Source organism: Chelonoidis abingdonii, chromosome 6 (genome assembly GCF_003597395.2).
Source record: "Chelonoidis abingdonii isolate Lonesome George chromosome 6, CheloAbing_2.0, whole genome shotgun sequence".
In the NCBI taxonomy this organism is placed as follows: domain Eukaryota; kingdom Metazoa; phylum Chordata; order Testudines; family Testudinidae; genus Chelonoidis; species Chelonoidis abingdonii.
Genome location: NC_133774.1, coordinates 27,692,945 through 27,710,444, shown reverse-complemented (window position 1 = coordinate 27,710,444; position 17,500 = coordinate 27,692,945). Strand labels below are relative to the sequence as shown.

The following is a 17,500-nucleotide window of genomic DNA, read 5'->3' as shown; positions in this document are numbered from 1 at the left end:
TCCCCCAGGGAAGGTTTTGGGGAGACCCGAGTGAGCCAAGACACTGGAAATTCTTGGCTGGTGGCAGCCTATCAGATCTGAGCTGGTAATTAAGCGTAGAGGAGTTCATGCTAGCTTCTCAGGTTATGAACGCTAAGGTTCAAATCTGAGTAGGAAGCTACGACAGCCATATGCCCCAGCAACTTGAGGCAGTTCCTTGCTGTGGTAGTTGGGAAATGCCAGAGACTGAGAATGATGTCAGACACGGACTGAAACCTGGACTCCGGTAGATACGCTCTGGCTTGCATCAAATCCAGAACTGCCCCTATGAACTCCATCCACTGGACGGGAGACAGGGTAGACTTGGCCTCATTCAGCAGGAGGCCGAGCTCAAGGAAGGTCTGTATGATAAAGACCACCTGAGCCTCCACCTGTGCCTGGGAGAGGCCCTCGATGAGCCAATTGTCCAGGTAGGGAAACTGGGGTCATAAAGATCAGGGTTTAATTCCCAGATACATCACAGACTTTTTGTGTGACCTTTGCCAAGTCACTTGGGCACTTTTGAAAATCTTACTTTAAGTGACTGATCGGGTCTACAAACCCCACAATGGGCAACAAGGGGTTAAAGGATTATTTTGGACTCGGCCAGCCCCGCCCCACCAGACCTCCAGCAAATGCTCCTTCTAATGGAGGAATTAAAAGGCAAGGAATTAGCTCATTTGGGTGGCAGAGCTGGAAGGGAGCAGACCTGCAGCCCACAGCAGAGGGAAGCCTAAAGACTCTGACACAGCTGCCCAAAGGGGCCCTACTTGAGGGAAGGGAGGACTCATACCAGAGAGGGAAGTATCCTATGGACCTTGGACATTAGTAACTCCCTCTTACTTCTTTTGGTTTGGATTTCCTCACCGGGGAAGGCCTTGGACTGAGCTGACATCTGGGGGGATGGGATGAGAGGAAGAGGCCCAGAGAGGACAGCCTTAAGCAGCCTTGGTTGCCAGACTACTGGTAGCCCAAAGGGCCCTGGGTCAGAGCCAGGGGAGTGGAAGGGCCCAGGTTCCCCTCCCCAGAACCCCCTTGGCAGTCAGGGGTTGTGGCCGTGACCACTAGGCCATGCTCCCCAACCAGACCTCGAGTGAGGACCATTACACTGACTTAAATATTTAGGCTCCTAAGTCACTTTTGAAAATGGGATAGACACAAAGATTAAGGGTAACATTTTCAAAAGCACTTATTTGTAAAATGAGAACAAATCCTTTCCCTCATTCTTTTTCTATCTTCTATACTTAATCTGTAAATTCTTCAGGGATGGTACTATCTTACTATGTATTCATTCAGTGCCTAGAATAATGGATCCATAATACCAAAACCTCTAGATGTTACTGTAATATAGACAATAATAATCATAACAGTCTGTAACCAAACAAGCAATATCTAAAAAGTTCTCAATTCCACACTGATGAAGAAAATAAAAATTGACTTTATTTCTGAGATAAGAGATGAGGGAAGAGAGGAAAAACCATCTCCCTCTTTACTTATATCATTGACATCTGACTGCTTATCAGACAACCAGCCTGAAGAATATTTCCCTTAGTCAGGAAACTATCTTCTCCTTGAGAAGAATGAAAAGGGAGAGCCCTGAAATATTTTTTTTTCCTTTTTAGTTTCTAGATGGTTGGCAAAGGAGCAAAAGAAACATAAGAAAACCTTCAAGGAGAGGGGAAAACCCAAGTACCAAGACTGGGTATAGCTAAGGACCTATGACACCAGAGCACATTGTCCAAGATCTGGAATGTGAACCTGGGCATCCTGGCCAAATTCTAGTCCAGATTAATTACATCCTGCTTCCAAAAACTTCATCCTTGCTATGGCCAAGAGAGTCAGATCTTGGAATTAAACAAACAAGATCTCAACAACTCACCTTGTAGAGTCTACTTGGACTTGTAAGACAACTTTAATCAGAGAACTTCCAGAGTTCAGTAGAGGCTACATCTGAAAGATTTGATCCTCAAGAGCATAAATGGATGCTTTACCAGGAAAAGAGAATGGAGGCTAAAACCTAGAAGGCTCAGAGGAAGCACTGGAAAAATTCTCCCTACCTTGACAGGGATGAAATAGTATTTGAGTTCTAGAAAAATCTTTGCAAACAACTGAAGATTTTTTTTATTGTAGAATACAAGAGGATATAACTAGATTTTACATGAACAAACAGATTTAAGGATCTAAAGTTATTCCAAGCACCTACATATCTGAGGATTCTTTCAGCACTTAAGGGCCTAAGACATACATATATATATATATATTGCTATCATCTTTGTGCTAGACTCAAGGGACAGTATCATTCTTCTTGCACTCTAAACTGAAGATGCCAAAAGGGAGGACTTAAGAATCCTTTCCCAAGATTCAGGATTTTTTTTTTTAAACTCAATTGTTTGGGTTATAAACCACTAGAAACCAAAAATATAGCTCCAGGAAAATGAATCTTGAAAGACTACATAAAAAAAAGGAAGATTTTTCTATAAACATTCTTATTTGATATGTGCTTCAGGGATGAAGAGAGCATATAAGGAACAACCACCCAAGGAATTTCAAATAGAAGACATGTGCTGATCTCAGACAAAGCTCTGGTTTTTGACAGAATGCACAATGCCTGAACTCATTTTTTTTTCTGACAAAGCCATTTCCCAAGTGGGTAATTAATTAAAACTGCTGAATTGGAATTAATTTGCAAACTGGACACCATTAAATTAGGCTTGAATAAAGACTGGAATAGATGGGTCATTACACAAAGTAAAACTATTTCCCCAGGCTATTTTTCTCCTACTGTTACTCACACCTTCTTGTCAACTGTTGGAAATGGGCCATCCTGATCATCATTACAAGTTTTTTTTTCTCCTGCTGATAATAGCCCACTTTAATTGATTAGTCTCATTACAGTTGGTATGGCAATGCCCATTTTTTCCATGTTCTGTGTATATATATTTTCCTACTATATTTTCCACTGCATGCATCCGATGAAGTGGGTTTTAGCCCTCGAAAGCTTATGCCTAAATAAATTTGTTAGTCTCTCAGGTGCCACAAGTACTCCTCATGCTTTTCACTTTGCAGCAGCTGCTCTGAAAAAAGTGGGAGGAACCAAGCTAATTCTCCCACGAGACATCTGATAGAACTCAGTAGTGGACTGTTTTGAGCACTATATCAAGAACTGGCCTAATCTGATGACAATTTGTGAACAAAATCATGGAAAAAATAGATGGCACTGTCACAGCCAAAACCAACTATACTAAACTTCAGAGCTAAGAGTGAACCACTCAAGAAATATATGTTTGCTGATGATGTTTTAAAGAAAGTCACACCAGTGAACTGATGGAAGTCACTTAAGCACTTGGATTCAGAGGCTGTTCAAGTGATAATCTCACTTTTAACAGCAGTAGCTTCTTCTGCTGGGGTAGAAAGAGTATTTTCTTCCTTTGGACTAATTAATTCCGAACTGAGAAATCATTTGGGACCCGAAAAAGCAGGAAAGCTTATTTTTCTTTTCCAGATTATGAATAAACTGGAAAATGAAGGTGATGATGACTGAATTAGCTGCAGAAGCCAATATTTTTTAAGTTTCTCATGTTTAACTAAATTCAAAACTTCATATGCTTGTTTTGTTAAAATATTATAAGTTTTTTATTGAAGAAAAAAATTCATAGTACATAACGTTGTTTTAGTTAAATAAAACAATTTAAATGTCTGTCTGGTGACATTCCCCTCCAAATATTAATGATTAACCTGTTAAATTGGAGACAGTTCACCTCCCAATGACTTCATAAGTATCTGCTTCAAATACCTTTGGTAAATGAAATAACCAAACAATCATTCATTTTCTGATATAGCTGTAAAACTAATCTGAAAAAGTTTTCAAAATAAATTACTTAAAAAATGTGTAGCGTGTACCTTCTAAAAATTAAACCTACATCTATCTCTGAGTTGTGAAGAATATGTACTAAGGTTATAACAACCAACAAGAATGCACTTTTATGCAGAAATCCATGAAATTAAATCCATAAATTAAAACTTCCTGACTAGTGATTTAAACAATCAAATCCACCCTGAACGGAAGATTTAAATCTCATGTCATTATTATAAAGTAGTATTAACTTTGAACTTTCTTCCTTCTGGACTAGCTGTATTGCAGAAGTAAGGAATGTCAGTGTTTTATTAGTTGGTCCTGACTATGGAGGACAGAGAAATAGTGCTTGTGCCTTTCCAATGAACTATGCTGAAACATAATTTTCCCCAGAAAAGTATGAATATGGTTTTCCTGCCATTGTAGACCGAGTTTTTCTGAACAGACTTTTCCTTACCTTTGACCACTGATTAATCATAAAATCAAAGAAATGTAAAATTTGAAAGGACATTTGAGAGGTCACCTAGTCCCCCACCTCCCGACACTGATGCAGGATCACACAGACCTGGACTATCCCTGACAGGTGTTTGTCCAATGATGGGGATTCCACAACCTCCCTCAGACCTTGCCTGCACTACAGAGTTTTGTTAACAAAAGTCAGCTTTCATCAACAAAGCAGCAGAGGTGTACACACTATAACGCTCCTTCCACTGACAAAACTCTTCAGCTTTGCCACCAAGCTAATGAGCGGTGTAAAGCTTTTTGCGGCAAAGTTGGATCAACAAAGTGTAAGTGTAGACACTGCGCTTGATTTGGTCACTGTAAGTGACCTCCAGAAGGTATCCCACAATGCCCATCCTGACCGGTCTGGGTCAGCACTTTGAATTCTGCTGCCCTGCACCCAGGTATACAGGCATCTGCCCCATCTCCTTTAAAGGACGGGGAATTTTTTAAATTCCATTTCCTGTTTGCTCAGTATAGAGCACTCACATTGCATCCTCCCTGCTAACCATGGCACTCCTCGCAGCAAATGCTCTCCCACTTGGAGCACATCAGAGTTGTTGGATCTGTGGGGAGAGAAGACTGTGCAGTCCCACCTCTGCTCCAGCCGTAGGAACTTTGATACCTATGGTCAGATTTCTTGTGGCACGATGGATAAGGGCTACAAATGGGACATGGTGCAGTACGGTGCTGTCTTAAGATAAAGGAGCTGAGATAGGTGTACCAGAAGGCAAGAGAGTCAAACCATCTCTCTGGGACTATGCCGAAGACCTGCAGTTTCTATAAGGAGTTGGACACCAAGCGCCTCATGGAAACTTTGCAGGAGGGGGCCGGAGACAGCAGCCACCAGACTGAACCCCAAGGATGAAGTGGTGGGCAAGGAAGTGGAGAATGAGATAGGATAGGCAAAAGGCTTGTCTGGTACTGTGGCAAGCCAGGACCTCTTCTCAACCCCAGAGGGTATGACCCAGTTCAAGCACTCTGTCTGTGGTGCACATGATGCAGCAGAGGAGAGCTCTGGTAAGTGTACACGAGGTAGAGCTGTCCTTTGCTTTGTTGTATGCTAGAAGTGGGTGAAAGGATAGAAATGTGTAAGATCAACTGTTTGCGTGTGCTTCAGATTCCCCTGTGCAGCTACACAGTGGGACGGAACAGTGTGTTAATATACATCAAGATTTCATAGGAATCTTCCAGAGAAATCTCTAGGAAACTTTCCTCGAGATACTCGCCAATCCTCTGCCGAAGGTTCTTGGCAGAGCTGCTTTGTTCCTTCCCCCATTGTAAGAAACTTTTCCAAACCAATTAGCAATCACTTGTGCAGGCATCAAAGCGGCACATGGGAAAGCAGAATAGGGACCCAGTCTGAAGAGATAAACTCTTCCATTCTTGCTTACCCTCAGGAGTGAGATACTAGATTCTATACTAGATCCCTGCCTGTGGAAAATAGTGGCAGAATTAAATATTGTCCCCCAGTCACTTGCAGTAATCCCTTTAAAAAAAACAAAAACAAAAAAACTACACAAGAACTTTTGCCTCATCTTGAATGCTCCAGCTTCCCCAGGATGAACTCACCATGTTTAGAGCATCCATCAACCTGTGCACTTGCCAGGGGACACTGAGAAAGAGGTGTATTTTACTATTATGATTCGATGCTCTGAGTGCACTAAAATCATGCTTCTGTTTATTGTTTCTTATTCTTCTGCAGATGTGGCCTTCAGGGGAACCCCCTACACACTGGCGGAGCGCCTCCGCCAGATAAGGTAATGACCGAGAAGAAAAGAGGACATGTTTTGGGAGGTGCTCCAAACCTCTGCTGCTGCAGAGCAAGCACACAAGGTGTGGAGAGAGAGTCAATGAAAATTTTAAAATAGACAGCCAGGAGCAAATTTTGGTGGGCCAGGAGCAGATGCTAAAAGTGATGGAAGAGCAAACGGAGATACTGAAGACCCTAATCGTGCTACAAGCAGAACACATGCATGCTCGCCCCTCCTGCATCCCATAAAGAACTGCTTGCCATTCCTTCCCCATACTCCTCCCAAACACTCCTTGCACATTCCCAGCATGTTGCAGTACCCTGTTCACTCCACCATTTCAGACAGCTTCCAGAGTAATAGTTGGAGTTACATTCACCTATGAGAGCCTCCTTTGGGAAGGGTCCCTTCAGAGTTATCTCCCTTTCAGCCAAGTGTTTTCTGTGTGTTGTTTATTGCTATTTAATAAAAAAACTGTTAAAGATAATTATTAATTATTAATCTTTATTTGTCTCCTATACACAGTGGCTGCTGCTGGAATTAATACACAGTGGCAACTGGCATATTTGCAGACTACAAATCATGGTCGGGAATCAATCAATCAAAATTTTCATGCAAGGTGGTAAGTTAAGCATGGCAGAATGCTTTAGAGGAAGACACATTACTGGAGCTCATTGTCAAAATGGTTCCTCAAAGCCTCCCTGATTCGAACAGCCCCACATTGTGACCCTCTAATAGCCCTGATATCTAGCTGCTCAAAATCAGCAGCAGGCTATCGGCCTTCATGTTCCACCCTTGGAGAAACTTTTCATGCTCAGCCTTACAAGTATTATGCAGCGCACAGAAGGCTGCTATGGCCATGGGAATATTTTTCTCATTTAGGTCTAACCTGCCACAAAGGCAGCATTCATGCACTTTTAATCTGCCAAAGGCACATTCCATGGTCATTCTGCACCTGGGTCAGCCTACTATTGAATTGCTTTATGCTGCTGTTCAGGTTTCCTGTGTAAGCCTTCATGAGCTATCCCCTATTGGAATCTTCTGGTCTGGAAAGAAAGTTCCTGCATGCAACTTTGTATACAGGCCAATGTTCCTGCAGATGTGGGCATCCTGCACCTTCCCTGACCACCCTGTGTTGATATCAGTGAAACGACCCAGGCAATCCACAAGTGCCTGCAATAGCATAGAGAGGTACCCCTTTTTATTGCTGTACTCCACAGCAAGATGGTCCATCACCAAAATTGGGATGTGTGTGTCATCTATCTCCCCACTGCAAAGCCATCCACTATTTCAAGCACATTTCCCAGAGTCGCAGTCTTTCATAGCAGGATGTGATTAATGGCCCTGCACACTTGTGTGAATGCAACCCCAACGGTGGACTTCCCAGCTCCAAACTGATTTAAGATCGACTGGTAGCAGTCTGCAATTGCCACCTTCTTCTACACAGCGATTGCCATGCACTTCTTCACCAAGAGAGCAGCTCTCATTTTGGTGTCCTTGCACCACAGCACTGGGACAAACTCTGCACACAGTTGCAGGAAGTCGGCTTCACATCCAAAAGTTCTGCAGCCACTGCTCGTCATCCCAGACCTACATAATAACCCCACCACTCAGTGCTCGTTCGCTGAGCCCAATAGAGACGGTCCACCATGTGCAGCTGCTCTGTCAATGCCAGAAGTAATCTGGAATTGTTTCTTTCTATGGCACACATATTAGGCACCTCAGATTCCTCTTCAGACTGGGAGCTCATGATATATTGCATAACCAGCCGTGATGTGTTCATAACAGTGACCGCAACAGTAGAGAGCAGTCCAGGATCCATCCTTTCAGGCAGAGATGGCAAGCACAAAGTAAACGGGACATTGGAAAAGGATGTGAAACACATTTGGGAGCCCATGGAATGATGGGACAGAAAAAACTGCATCATAGGATGTTTAGCCCACCCCTACGATGTCCTGTAATCTACTCCGGCTTTTCACTACTCCTAGCTGCAGAAGATGGTGAGTAGCACAGTGGAGTACCCACAGTGCACTGCTCTCACTGTCAATGCTAAAGAATCAACTGTGGACGCGCTTTACTAACAAAAGGAGCATTGTGTGATCATGTACAAGCAATGTAATTATAGTGGTTTATGATCGTCAGAATAACTTGCGCGCCTTAACTCTGTAGTATAGACATAGACTCAGTAACCTATTCCAGTACTTTACTATTCTTATAGCTAGAAAGTTTTTCTTAATATCTAATCTAACCCTTGATGCAGTTTAAGCCAATTACTTCTTGTCCTACCTTCAGTGGACGTGGAGAACAATTGATCACGGTCATCTTCTTTATAACAACCCTTAGTATATTTAAAGACTTATCAGGCCCACTCTAAATCCTGTTTTCTCAAGACTAAATATGCCCAGTTTTCTTAACCTTTTGTGATGAATAGGGGGAAGGGTAGCAACCTTTACGTATGCAGTAGCATAAAATCCTTCCTTGGCAACTGTACTGGATTGCCTTACCTGTAAGGGGCTAAGCAGTTCAAATAACCTAGCTGGACCTGACCAGAAGGACCAATGAGGAAAGAAGATACTTTTGTTGTTCTCTTTTGCTGGTCCCTCTCCAGACAGAGGGAGAAGCCAAACAGGTACAATATCTCCTGAAAATATACCTGGAATAATCCATCTAAAACCACAGAAATTGCATTTGGTTATCTTTTGTTTTGTCTTGTGAATTTTACTATGCTACAGAGGTAGTTTTATTCCTCTTTTTGTAACTGTGAAGCTGAGCCAGAGGGGAATCCTCTGTGTTTTAAATCTTTTTACTAGCCTGTAAAGTCACCTTCCATCTCGATTTTGCTGGTGTGATTCTTTTATTTTTTTCTTTATAAATAAAGTTCTTCTTTTAAGAACCTGATTGATTTTAGTGTCCTGAAGACAAACGGTCGGGTCTGGTCTGTGCTCACATTGCTAAGGCAATTAGTTGGTATATTATTCTCAAGCCTCCCGAGGAAAGTGGGTGAAAGAGCTTGGGGGGATATTTTGGGAAAATAGCGATTCCAAGTGACCTTTCCTGGAATTTTTGTGTAAATCACTTGATGGTGGCAGCAATACCGTCCAAGGACAAAGAAAGGAATTCGTGCCTTGGGGAAGTTTTAACCTAAGCTGGTAGAATATAATCTTAAGGGGTCTTTCATGTGGGTCCCCACATCTGTACCCCAGAGTTCAGAGTGTGGGGGGGACCCTGAAAGAAGAGTAGCAACCTTTATGCATGCAATAGCATAAAGGTTGCTACCCTTCCCCCTGTTCATGACACCTTTCCTCATAGGTCAGATTTTCTAAACCTCATTATTTCTGTTCCTCTCCTCTAGACTCTCCCCAGTTTATCCACATCTTCCTTAAAATGTGGCACCCCAAACCAGACACAACAGTCCCGCTGAGGCCTCACTAGTGCTGAAAAGAAAAGAACAATTACCTTCCGTGTATTACATATGACACTCGTGTTAATGCAGTCTATTTAATTTGTGATCCTCTATAACCTCCAGATCCTTTTCAGCAGTACTACTGCTTAGCAAGTTACTCCTCATTTTGTCCTTGCGCATTTGGTTTTTATCTTCCTAAGTGAAGTACTTTGCCCTAGTCTTTAAAGAATTTCATCATTGATTTCAGACCAATTCCCCAGTTTATCAAGATTATTTTGAATTTTAATTCTGTCCTCCAAAGTGCTTGCAACCCCTCTCAGCTTGGTGTTGTCTGCACATTTTACAAGCATACACATTACCCAAGTCATTAATGAAAACGCTGAACATTATCAGACCCAGAACAGGCTTCTATGGGATCCCACTAGATACACCCTCCCAAGATAACAGTAAATCATTGAGAACTACTCTTCGAGTTTGGTTTTTCAACCAGTTGTGCACCCATCTTGTAGTAAATTCATGTAGATCACATTTCCCTAGATTATTTATGAGAATGTCATGTTGCACTCTGTCAAAAGCCTCACTAAAATCAAGATGTATCACCTTCTACTGCATTCCCATTATCCACTAGGCCAGTAACCCTGTCAGAGAAGGATATTAGGTTGGTTTAGTATGTTTGGTGCCATGTCAGTGCCAGGAGACCTTGCCTTCCTTTCTTGGCACCAGTGCACTGTGCATCGAAGAGGAGACGCTCGGCACATGCGCCGCCAACCCAAGGTCGGACTGTAGGTGGAGGGATGCCTCCATGAGGATAATTTTGAGTCTCTGCTCACGATCCTTAAGGGTCCTCAGCCGAAACCCTTTACAAATGTGGCACTCGTTCTTTTGGTGACTCTCGCCAAGGCACTTCGAGCAAGAAGTGTGCAGGTCGCGCTTCGGCATAAGTTTGCTGCAGTCTTCACAAGATTTGAACCCCAGGGACCAAAGCATGCCCTGGTGTTGGGGGAGAAACTGGGGGAAGGGGAGGGCACCCCTGCAACAGAAACTTAGAGAAACAACTACTAATACTACCATTATGAAAAACTAACTAACTATATACAAATCATGACGGGTCACTGCTAAAGGTGCTTGCAGAAGCAAGAGCGACGGAAGTTCCAACTAGTCATCACTGGCAGTAGAAGGAACTACGGGGTGGTCAGCTGGGCCCTGTACTGGACCCCATGAAGGCACAACTACAGGAAGTACCCAGGCCGACCCTACAGATACTACTAGGAGAAAAATCTTCTGGCTGTTGTGCACGCAGCATGCGCACACACACACCTGACTGGAATTGACATGAACAAGCACTTGAAAAAGAACCTATGGCTGGCCCAGGGCAGCTGACTTGCGCTTGCAGGACTCGGGTTTTGGGGCTGAAGGCTCTGATGATGCTCTCCTCAAAAAAAAAAATACTAGTAATATAGAAGCCCTATTCCTATTAGAGTCCCTACATGAGACTACCATCAATCGTTTTCTTTCTTTATTAGCTAGCATTCTACGAGTAGGAGGGATGGGGGACGGCACATTCTATCAACCTGCTACATATAATAAACAAACTACATTTGCATTTGTCTTGAGAGATTTATCCTGTAATTAGCTTATTTGATACCTATGTTTGCTGTGCTAAATATCTGAATAGTACAGTTTGCTGAGTCAGCTCAAGAGAAAATATGCATGTCTTTCAAACAAAGTGTGAAATACAGGCAGCATGTAACTATCTCTATCCACATTTTGTCTAATGCAGAAATATTAGGGGATAGTAAAACCTTTCCAACAGAATCATCTTGCAACTTACAGTGTATTGTAGCTAGAAGCTGTAATACAGGGGTTGTTAAGTCAGAAAGATAGTCTCAAAACATACCATTCACAAGGCTGAAGTGATCGAAAAGCTTGAAGAGATGCATCCATTCCAGCGAAGTCCCAAAGCCGAACATCATAGTCATACCCTCCAGTTACCAAACGGGCACCTGAAGGATCCAAACCCAAAGCAGATACCTACAGACAGACAGACCAAAAACAATTAAATGAAGATAATTCAGGGGTAGTCTGATCTTCCTCTTTGTACTCTTTTTTTAAACTGCAACCAGTGCACAGAATGGCACTAGTCTCACACAGACATATTTCATAGCCACTGCCTTAATTTGTTCCTTCCACATGTCAGCCATGCAGTGTTCCATTTTTCTATCACCTCTTGTGTGAAGTCTGAATTATGTACAGGGAAATAAAAATCACCCCTGCTGATGGCATCATTGCAGGAAGAAAAGTTAATTAACAAAATATTTTTAATTTTATTTCCATTTGTTTGGGGCAAACTATTTTATTTCTGAATGCAGTTGTTTTCATTTCTCTTACTGAAGAAATGTAATTTCCATTACCTATACCAGGAATACTAATATTTCTAGTAAGATACTCAGCAAATGACAATGAAAACTGTAGAGAGCTAATTTAAAAAGCATTATTAAGAACAGATGATGCATATACTTGAAAATGTACTGGAAAGGTATCATGCTAGTAGCAAAATCAATAGTTCATTGCTGTGATTAAAACACTTACAAAATGAACACAAAACAAAATTTCTAACACCTCAGTATAAATTATTGCCCTCAAGTTTCAGTGAAATGCAGCATTTCATTTTAAGGAAATAGTCTACAAAATTATGACAGATGTTTAAAACTGCAATTAATGTGTAATTGAATAATTACACCCCAAGAGTTGTCAAACTTGTCATAATATGGAGGACATTAATAGAGAGTGTCTCATGGATATCTCCCCTTCCACAGGCAATCACATGGATCATACTCCCTCCCTTCACAATCATAAATTGTGGCATCAATAGTAGTGAATTTGCCGCAACTATAGAAATTGCTTCTATGGAAAAGGACTACTTAGGTAATATTTTCTTCCTCTAAGTGTCTTAAATGCAATAAATTGTGTTTTCAAACAAAGAAAGAAAAAGAAAAATGTTACCTATGACCCCCTAATTTTTATTCTCACAGAAAGTCTGTCTAAAATCCTTAGTGAGAGGAAATGAACTGACATTGTGGTAGAAGCAAAACTGTCAGCCAAGTAAGCCGTTAAGCCTTGTCCACGATCTCAACTCTCCAGAATAAGGTCTCCTATAAAGGTATGAACAGCTAACTCAGTAAACTGAAGAAATACGAAATCTGAGAAGTGATGAAAAAATTGGGTTACTATAAATTAAATCCAATTTGAGGGGGTTAGGGTTGGACAGGGTTCCCCTAAGAATGGAAATTAGCAAGTAAGAGGTGAAATTCCATGTGTTAGGTCCAAAGTACCTCCATTTCATTTCTTTCAGGTGCTTCAGGTTAAGGTAGAATGAAGGAATTTTGACCCAGCGTAGATGGCATTAGCATTGAGAAAAAAGTTCTGGGCTATGCCATGGATTACCTTTTCTTCCTCAAATACATAATCAGTAAAGTACCCAGATCAGAAGGCTTTTTGCCACCAGGAAGACTACCCCTCAGCAAGAGGAAATAAAGTGACTTAAGGAGATGAGCCATGGGGGCTTGAAGAACAAGTTTTAGACTTCAGAAAGAGCACTGGAAGACCTTGGGAAGATTCTGTAACCTAACTACCCTAAGGAAAATCTAAGTGCAAGATAGAGATTAATTTAGATTGTTTTCTGGCATCCAAGAGCTCTTGCCGGTGCTTAAGGGTGAACTCTGAAGAAGTGAGACACAGGGTTAATGGCCGTATCATTTCCATACAGCAGAGTAGTGCCTATTGGAAACATGTTTCCAGAAGGGTAGAGATCAACATATTCTAGTAATGCCTGCTGTTCAGCAGCCAAGCAGAAGGTTTCAGGAATGGGACGAAGGACAGGGCCTCAATGAAGAAAATCTGAAAATTTTAGTAGAAGCACTAGAAGCTTTACGGTCAAGAGGAAAAGACAGTTACTCACCTTTGTAACTGTTGTTCTTCGAGATGTGTTGCTCATAGCCATTCCAATTAGGTGTGCGTGCGCCGCGTGCATGTTCGTCGGAAGATTTTTACCCTAGCAACACTCGGTGGGTCGTCCGGGTTGCCCCCTAGAGTGGCGCAGCCATGGCACCGGATATATACCCCTGCCGACCCAATGGCCCTTCAGTTCCTTCTTGCCGGCTACTCCAACAAGAGGGGAAGGAGGGTGGGTCTGCATGGATATGAGCTAAACACTCTTGAAGAACCCAGTTCAAAGGTGAGTAACTGTCTTTTCTTCTTCGAGTGCTTGCTCATATCGATTCCAGATTAAGGCACTCCCAAGATTTACTACGGCAGTGGGGTCCGGAGTGAGATGTCGAGAATGCTAAATGCTGATCCAAATGCGCGTCATCCTCTGGACTGTTGACAGAGTGTATCTGAGGCAAAGGTGTGGGTGAGGATCAGGTAAGCTGTGTGACATTTATCTTGGATGGGTACATGACAGGAAGGCAGCAGATGAAGTCTGAGCCCTGGTAGAATGGCGGTGAGGTGGCTCAAGGGAAATCACCAGTCCATAACAAGAACGGATGCACGCCGTCACCCAAGTGGAGATTCCTCTGGGACGAGACAGAGTAGGCCTTCATCTGTCTGCCATGGGATGAACATGGGGGCGTTTACGAAAGGTTTTGTCCGCTCGATATAAATGTGAGTGCTCTAGCGGACGTCTAGGGAGTACATTTTGTTCCTGTCGTGATGAGTGTGGCTTCAGAAGAAGCACTGTAAGGAAGATATCCTGGTTGATAGAAAGGCCGATACCACTTTAGGGAGGAAAGCCGAGTGTGGCCAATGGCACCTTGTCTTGTGAACACAGTATAAATGGTGGGTCACCAATGAGAGCCTAAGCTCGAGACCTCGTCTGGCCAATATAATGGTGTGGTAAACGTCTGTCCCAGATCTGGACCTGTGCTTAAAATCGGGGTGGTTACTGTGCAACCTCCCAGCTTAACCCAAGCTGGATTTGATATCGCTGCCAACCAGCCGAAGTTTTCCAGGGTTTTGGCCGCACCTCGGTTCCCAAACTTTCCTTGGGGGACCCCTCCAGACCAGAGCCCCTGGGTCTCTCTGGTCTCATCCCCCAGCTTCCCCTTTCCTTTTGGTGGGTGAGCTGGGCGATGCTAATATTAACTCCGTGAATGCAAAACCAAGAGAGCTATTTACTCCTCGAGGCTTGCTGTCAAATCGCCTAGTCACAGCTAACACACTAAGGAGATTCACCCCTCCTTGTCTCGTAGGCAGAACTAGAGAAAAACACTCCAAACACAAGAAACAGAATTGATTTTTTTCTCTCTTTCCCCGTAGCCTGTTCCCCGCCTGGGGACAATAGGCAAGTCACACAGAATGTAATGCTTCCTCCCCTCCCTGTCTTCCGTGAAGGGAAGACAGATACCTGTACAGAAATTTTTAATCCCTGTTGCCTCACTAGGCAAAGAAACTCCACAAGTTTTAAAAAAAACTTTATATAAAGAGAAGAAAGAAGCTTACATATACTAAACTCTGCATTAAGAATTCAATACAGGCAAATGGCTTAATAGAATAGGAATAAAACGAGGCCTGATTTTTAAAAAGATCCCAATTAAACCAGTCCAGCAAGATAACACCCATGTAAATACAATAAGCCATCAAGCGATACTTTGGTTCTTTGTACTCACACTTTATAGTTAGCATCTTTGAAAGAAGATGAGTTTAGAAGAAAAGCTTGGTTTTACTCACGCGCGAGGAAACAAAAAGATGCCCGAGTTTCCCAGTTTCCTCCCAGATTTTAAAAAAATCGGTCTTGATTGGTCCTCTGGTCAGGTTGTTTGTTCGCCCCTTTGTTCACCTTTTACGGTAAAGAAAATTAACCTTACTATCTACTTAATGAAAAGTGGCTACGAGGAAAGCTGTCTTCCAGGACAGGTATAGTAGCAAGCAGGTTGCCTAATGGCTCGAATGGGGCAGCCTAAGTCTGGTAGAACAGGTTGAAGGTCCCAGTTCGGGGCGAGACGGCGTACTTGGGGGTACAGGCGGTCCAAGCCTTGAGACTAGAAACCATAGGGTGTGAGAATAAGAGCAGCCACTTTCCCTGGATGGAAGGTAAGATGTGCCAAGTGCACCTCTCAATGATGATATGCTGCCTTGTTGTTTGAGAGATCAGAGAAAGTCCAAGATGTTGGGTATTGAGAACCTCGGTGGGAGTAACATATATGCGTTTCACACCAGCAGGAGAACCCTTCACGTTGGCCAGATACGTTGAACGAGTGGAAGGTTTCCTCTCCTAGGAGTACTTCTTGACTGAGGCAGAGCAATGTACTCCCGATGCTTAACCATGCAGCAACCATTGCTGTGAGGTGAAGGGACTGCAGGTGTGGGGGTGAAGTCTGCCGTGGTCTGAGTTATGAGGTCTGGGCGAGAGGCAGGTTTGGGTTGGCTATCGACAGGTCAACAGCATGGTGTATCAGCGCTGCCTGGGCCACACTGGAGCGGATCATGATCGTGAGCTCTGCCCCTGTGGATTTATTCAGGACCCTGTGAACCAGCGGGAATGGTGGAAAGGTGAAAGCAGTTGCTCGTCCATGGCATCAGGAAAGCATCAAGACTGGAGCCTGGGGACAGGCCTTGGAAGGAGCAGAACATCTGGCATTCCCTGTTCTCACAGGAAGTGAAAAGGTCTATACGGGGAAAGCCCCACTTCCCAGAAACAGAATGAATCATGTCCCGACGAATCGACCACTCGTGAGACAGGAAGGATCTGCTGAGCTCGATCCGCCAGAGTGTTCATACCCCTGGGAGAAAAGACGCTACCAGGTCTATCGAGTGGGCTATACAGAATCCAGAGCTGGATGGCTTCCTGACAAAGGGGGAGGACGTGTCCCTTCCTGCTTGTTTATGTTAATACATGGCTGTTGTATTGTCTGTGAACAACTTGCAAATGCTTGTTTGAAATGCCTGGCACACAAGGCGGACTGCTCTCAGCTCTCGGATATTGATGTGCAAGGCCAGCTCCTGAGATGACCAAAGGCCTTGAGTGCGAAAGATGGCTGAGTGAGCACCTCAGGCGAGAGATGACGCATCCGTCGTCAGGCGACATAGAAGGGCTGAGGCGGATAGAACGGCATCCCTGCGTACACACCAGGGAGGGCATCAACCACCAGTCGAGGGATGCCTAGGATGATTGGGGGAATCGTGACTATTATGTCTATGGTGTCTCTGCCCGGGTGGTATACCGAGGTGAGCCAAGATTGGAGGGGACGGAGGCGTTGCCTGGTGTGTTTTGGTCACGAACATGCAGGGAGCCATATGACCAGGAGACCGAGACAAGTGTGAGCCGAAATTGTCGGGAAGTTCTGTAGGCCTCGGATAATTGTTATTCATCTCCTGAAACCGAGGCTGTGGTAAGCAGGCTCTGGTGAGACTGGAGTCCAGGATGGCCCTAATGAAGTCTATTCTCTGTGTGGGAACCAGAGTGGATTTCTCTGTATTGATCATCAGGCCTAGACTCATGCATAGGTCCTTGTCGATGTCCACATGATGGGTTGACTTGTGCCTCGGAGGTCCTTCGCATGAGCCAATCGTCGAGATACGGAAAACGTGTATCCGACGGCGGCACAGAGGGAGCGGCGACTACAGCCATGCACTTTGTGAATACTCTTGGGGCTGCAGAGAGTCCGAATGGAAGGACCGTAAACTGGAAATGTTGACGGTTGGCTACTAAATCAGAGGTACCATCTGTGTGGAGGATAAATGGCAATGTGAAATTACGCCTCCTTCATATCGAGGGCGGCATACCAGTCTCTCTGGCATCCAAGGAAGGGATGATGGTCCCCAGGGATACCATGCGCAACTTCAACTTTATCATGAACTTGTTGAGTTCTCGCAGGTCTAGGATAGGTCTGAGACCTCCCTTCGCCTTGGGGATTAGGAAATAGCGGGAGTAGAACCCCTTGCCCCTTTCATCCTTTGGTAGCGCCTCTATGGCTC

At 43.7% G+C, this 17,500-nt stretch overlaps 1 protein-coding gene across 2 annotated transcripts in view; it reads right to left on the bottom strand.

The window, feature by feature from the left end:
* The window catches only part of WDR70 (WD repeat domain 70), a 276,981-nt gene that overhangs the window by 177,701 nt on the left and 81,780 nt on the right, over positions 1 to 17,500 (bottom strand). For both annotated transcript variants that reach the window (XM_075066919.1, XM_075066921.1), the window contains exon 7: positions 11,424 to 11,557. In XM_075066919.1, the coding sequence (XP_074923020.1) occupies positions 11,424 to 11,557 (134 nt within the window). The remainder of the gene's footprint in view (positions 1 to 11,423; positions 11,558 to 17,500) is intronic.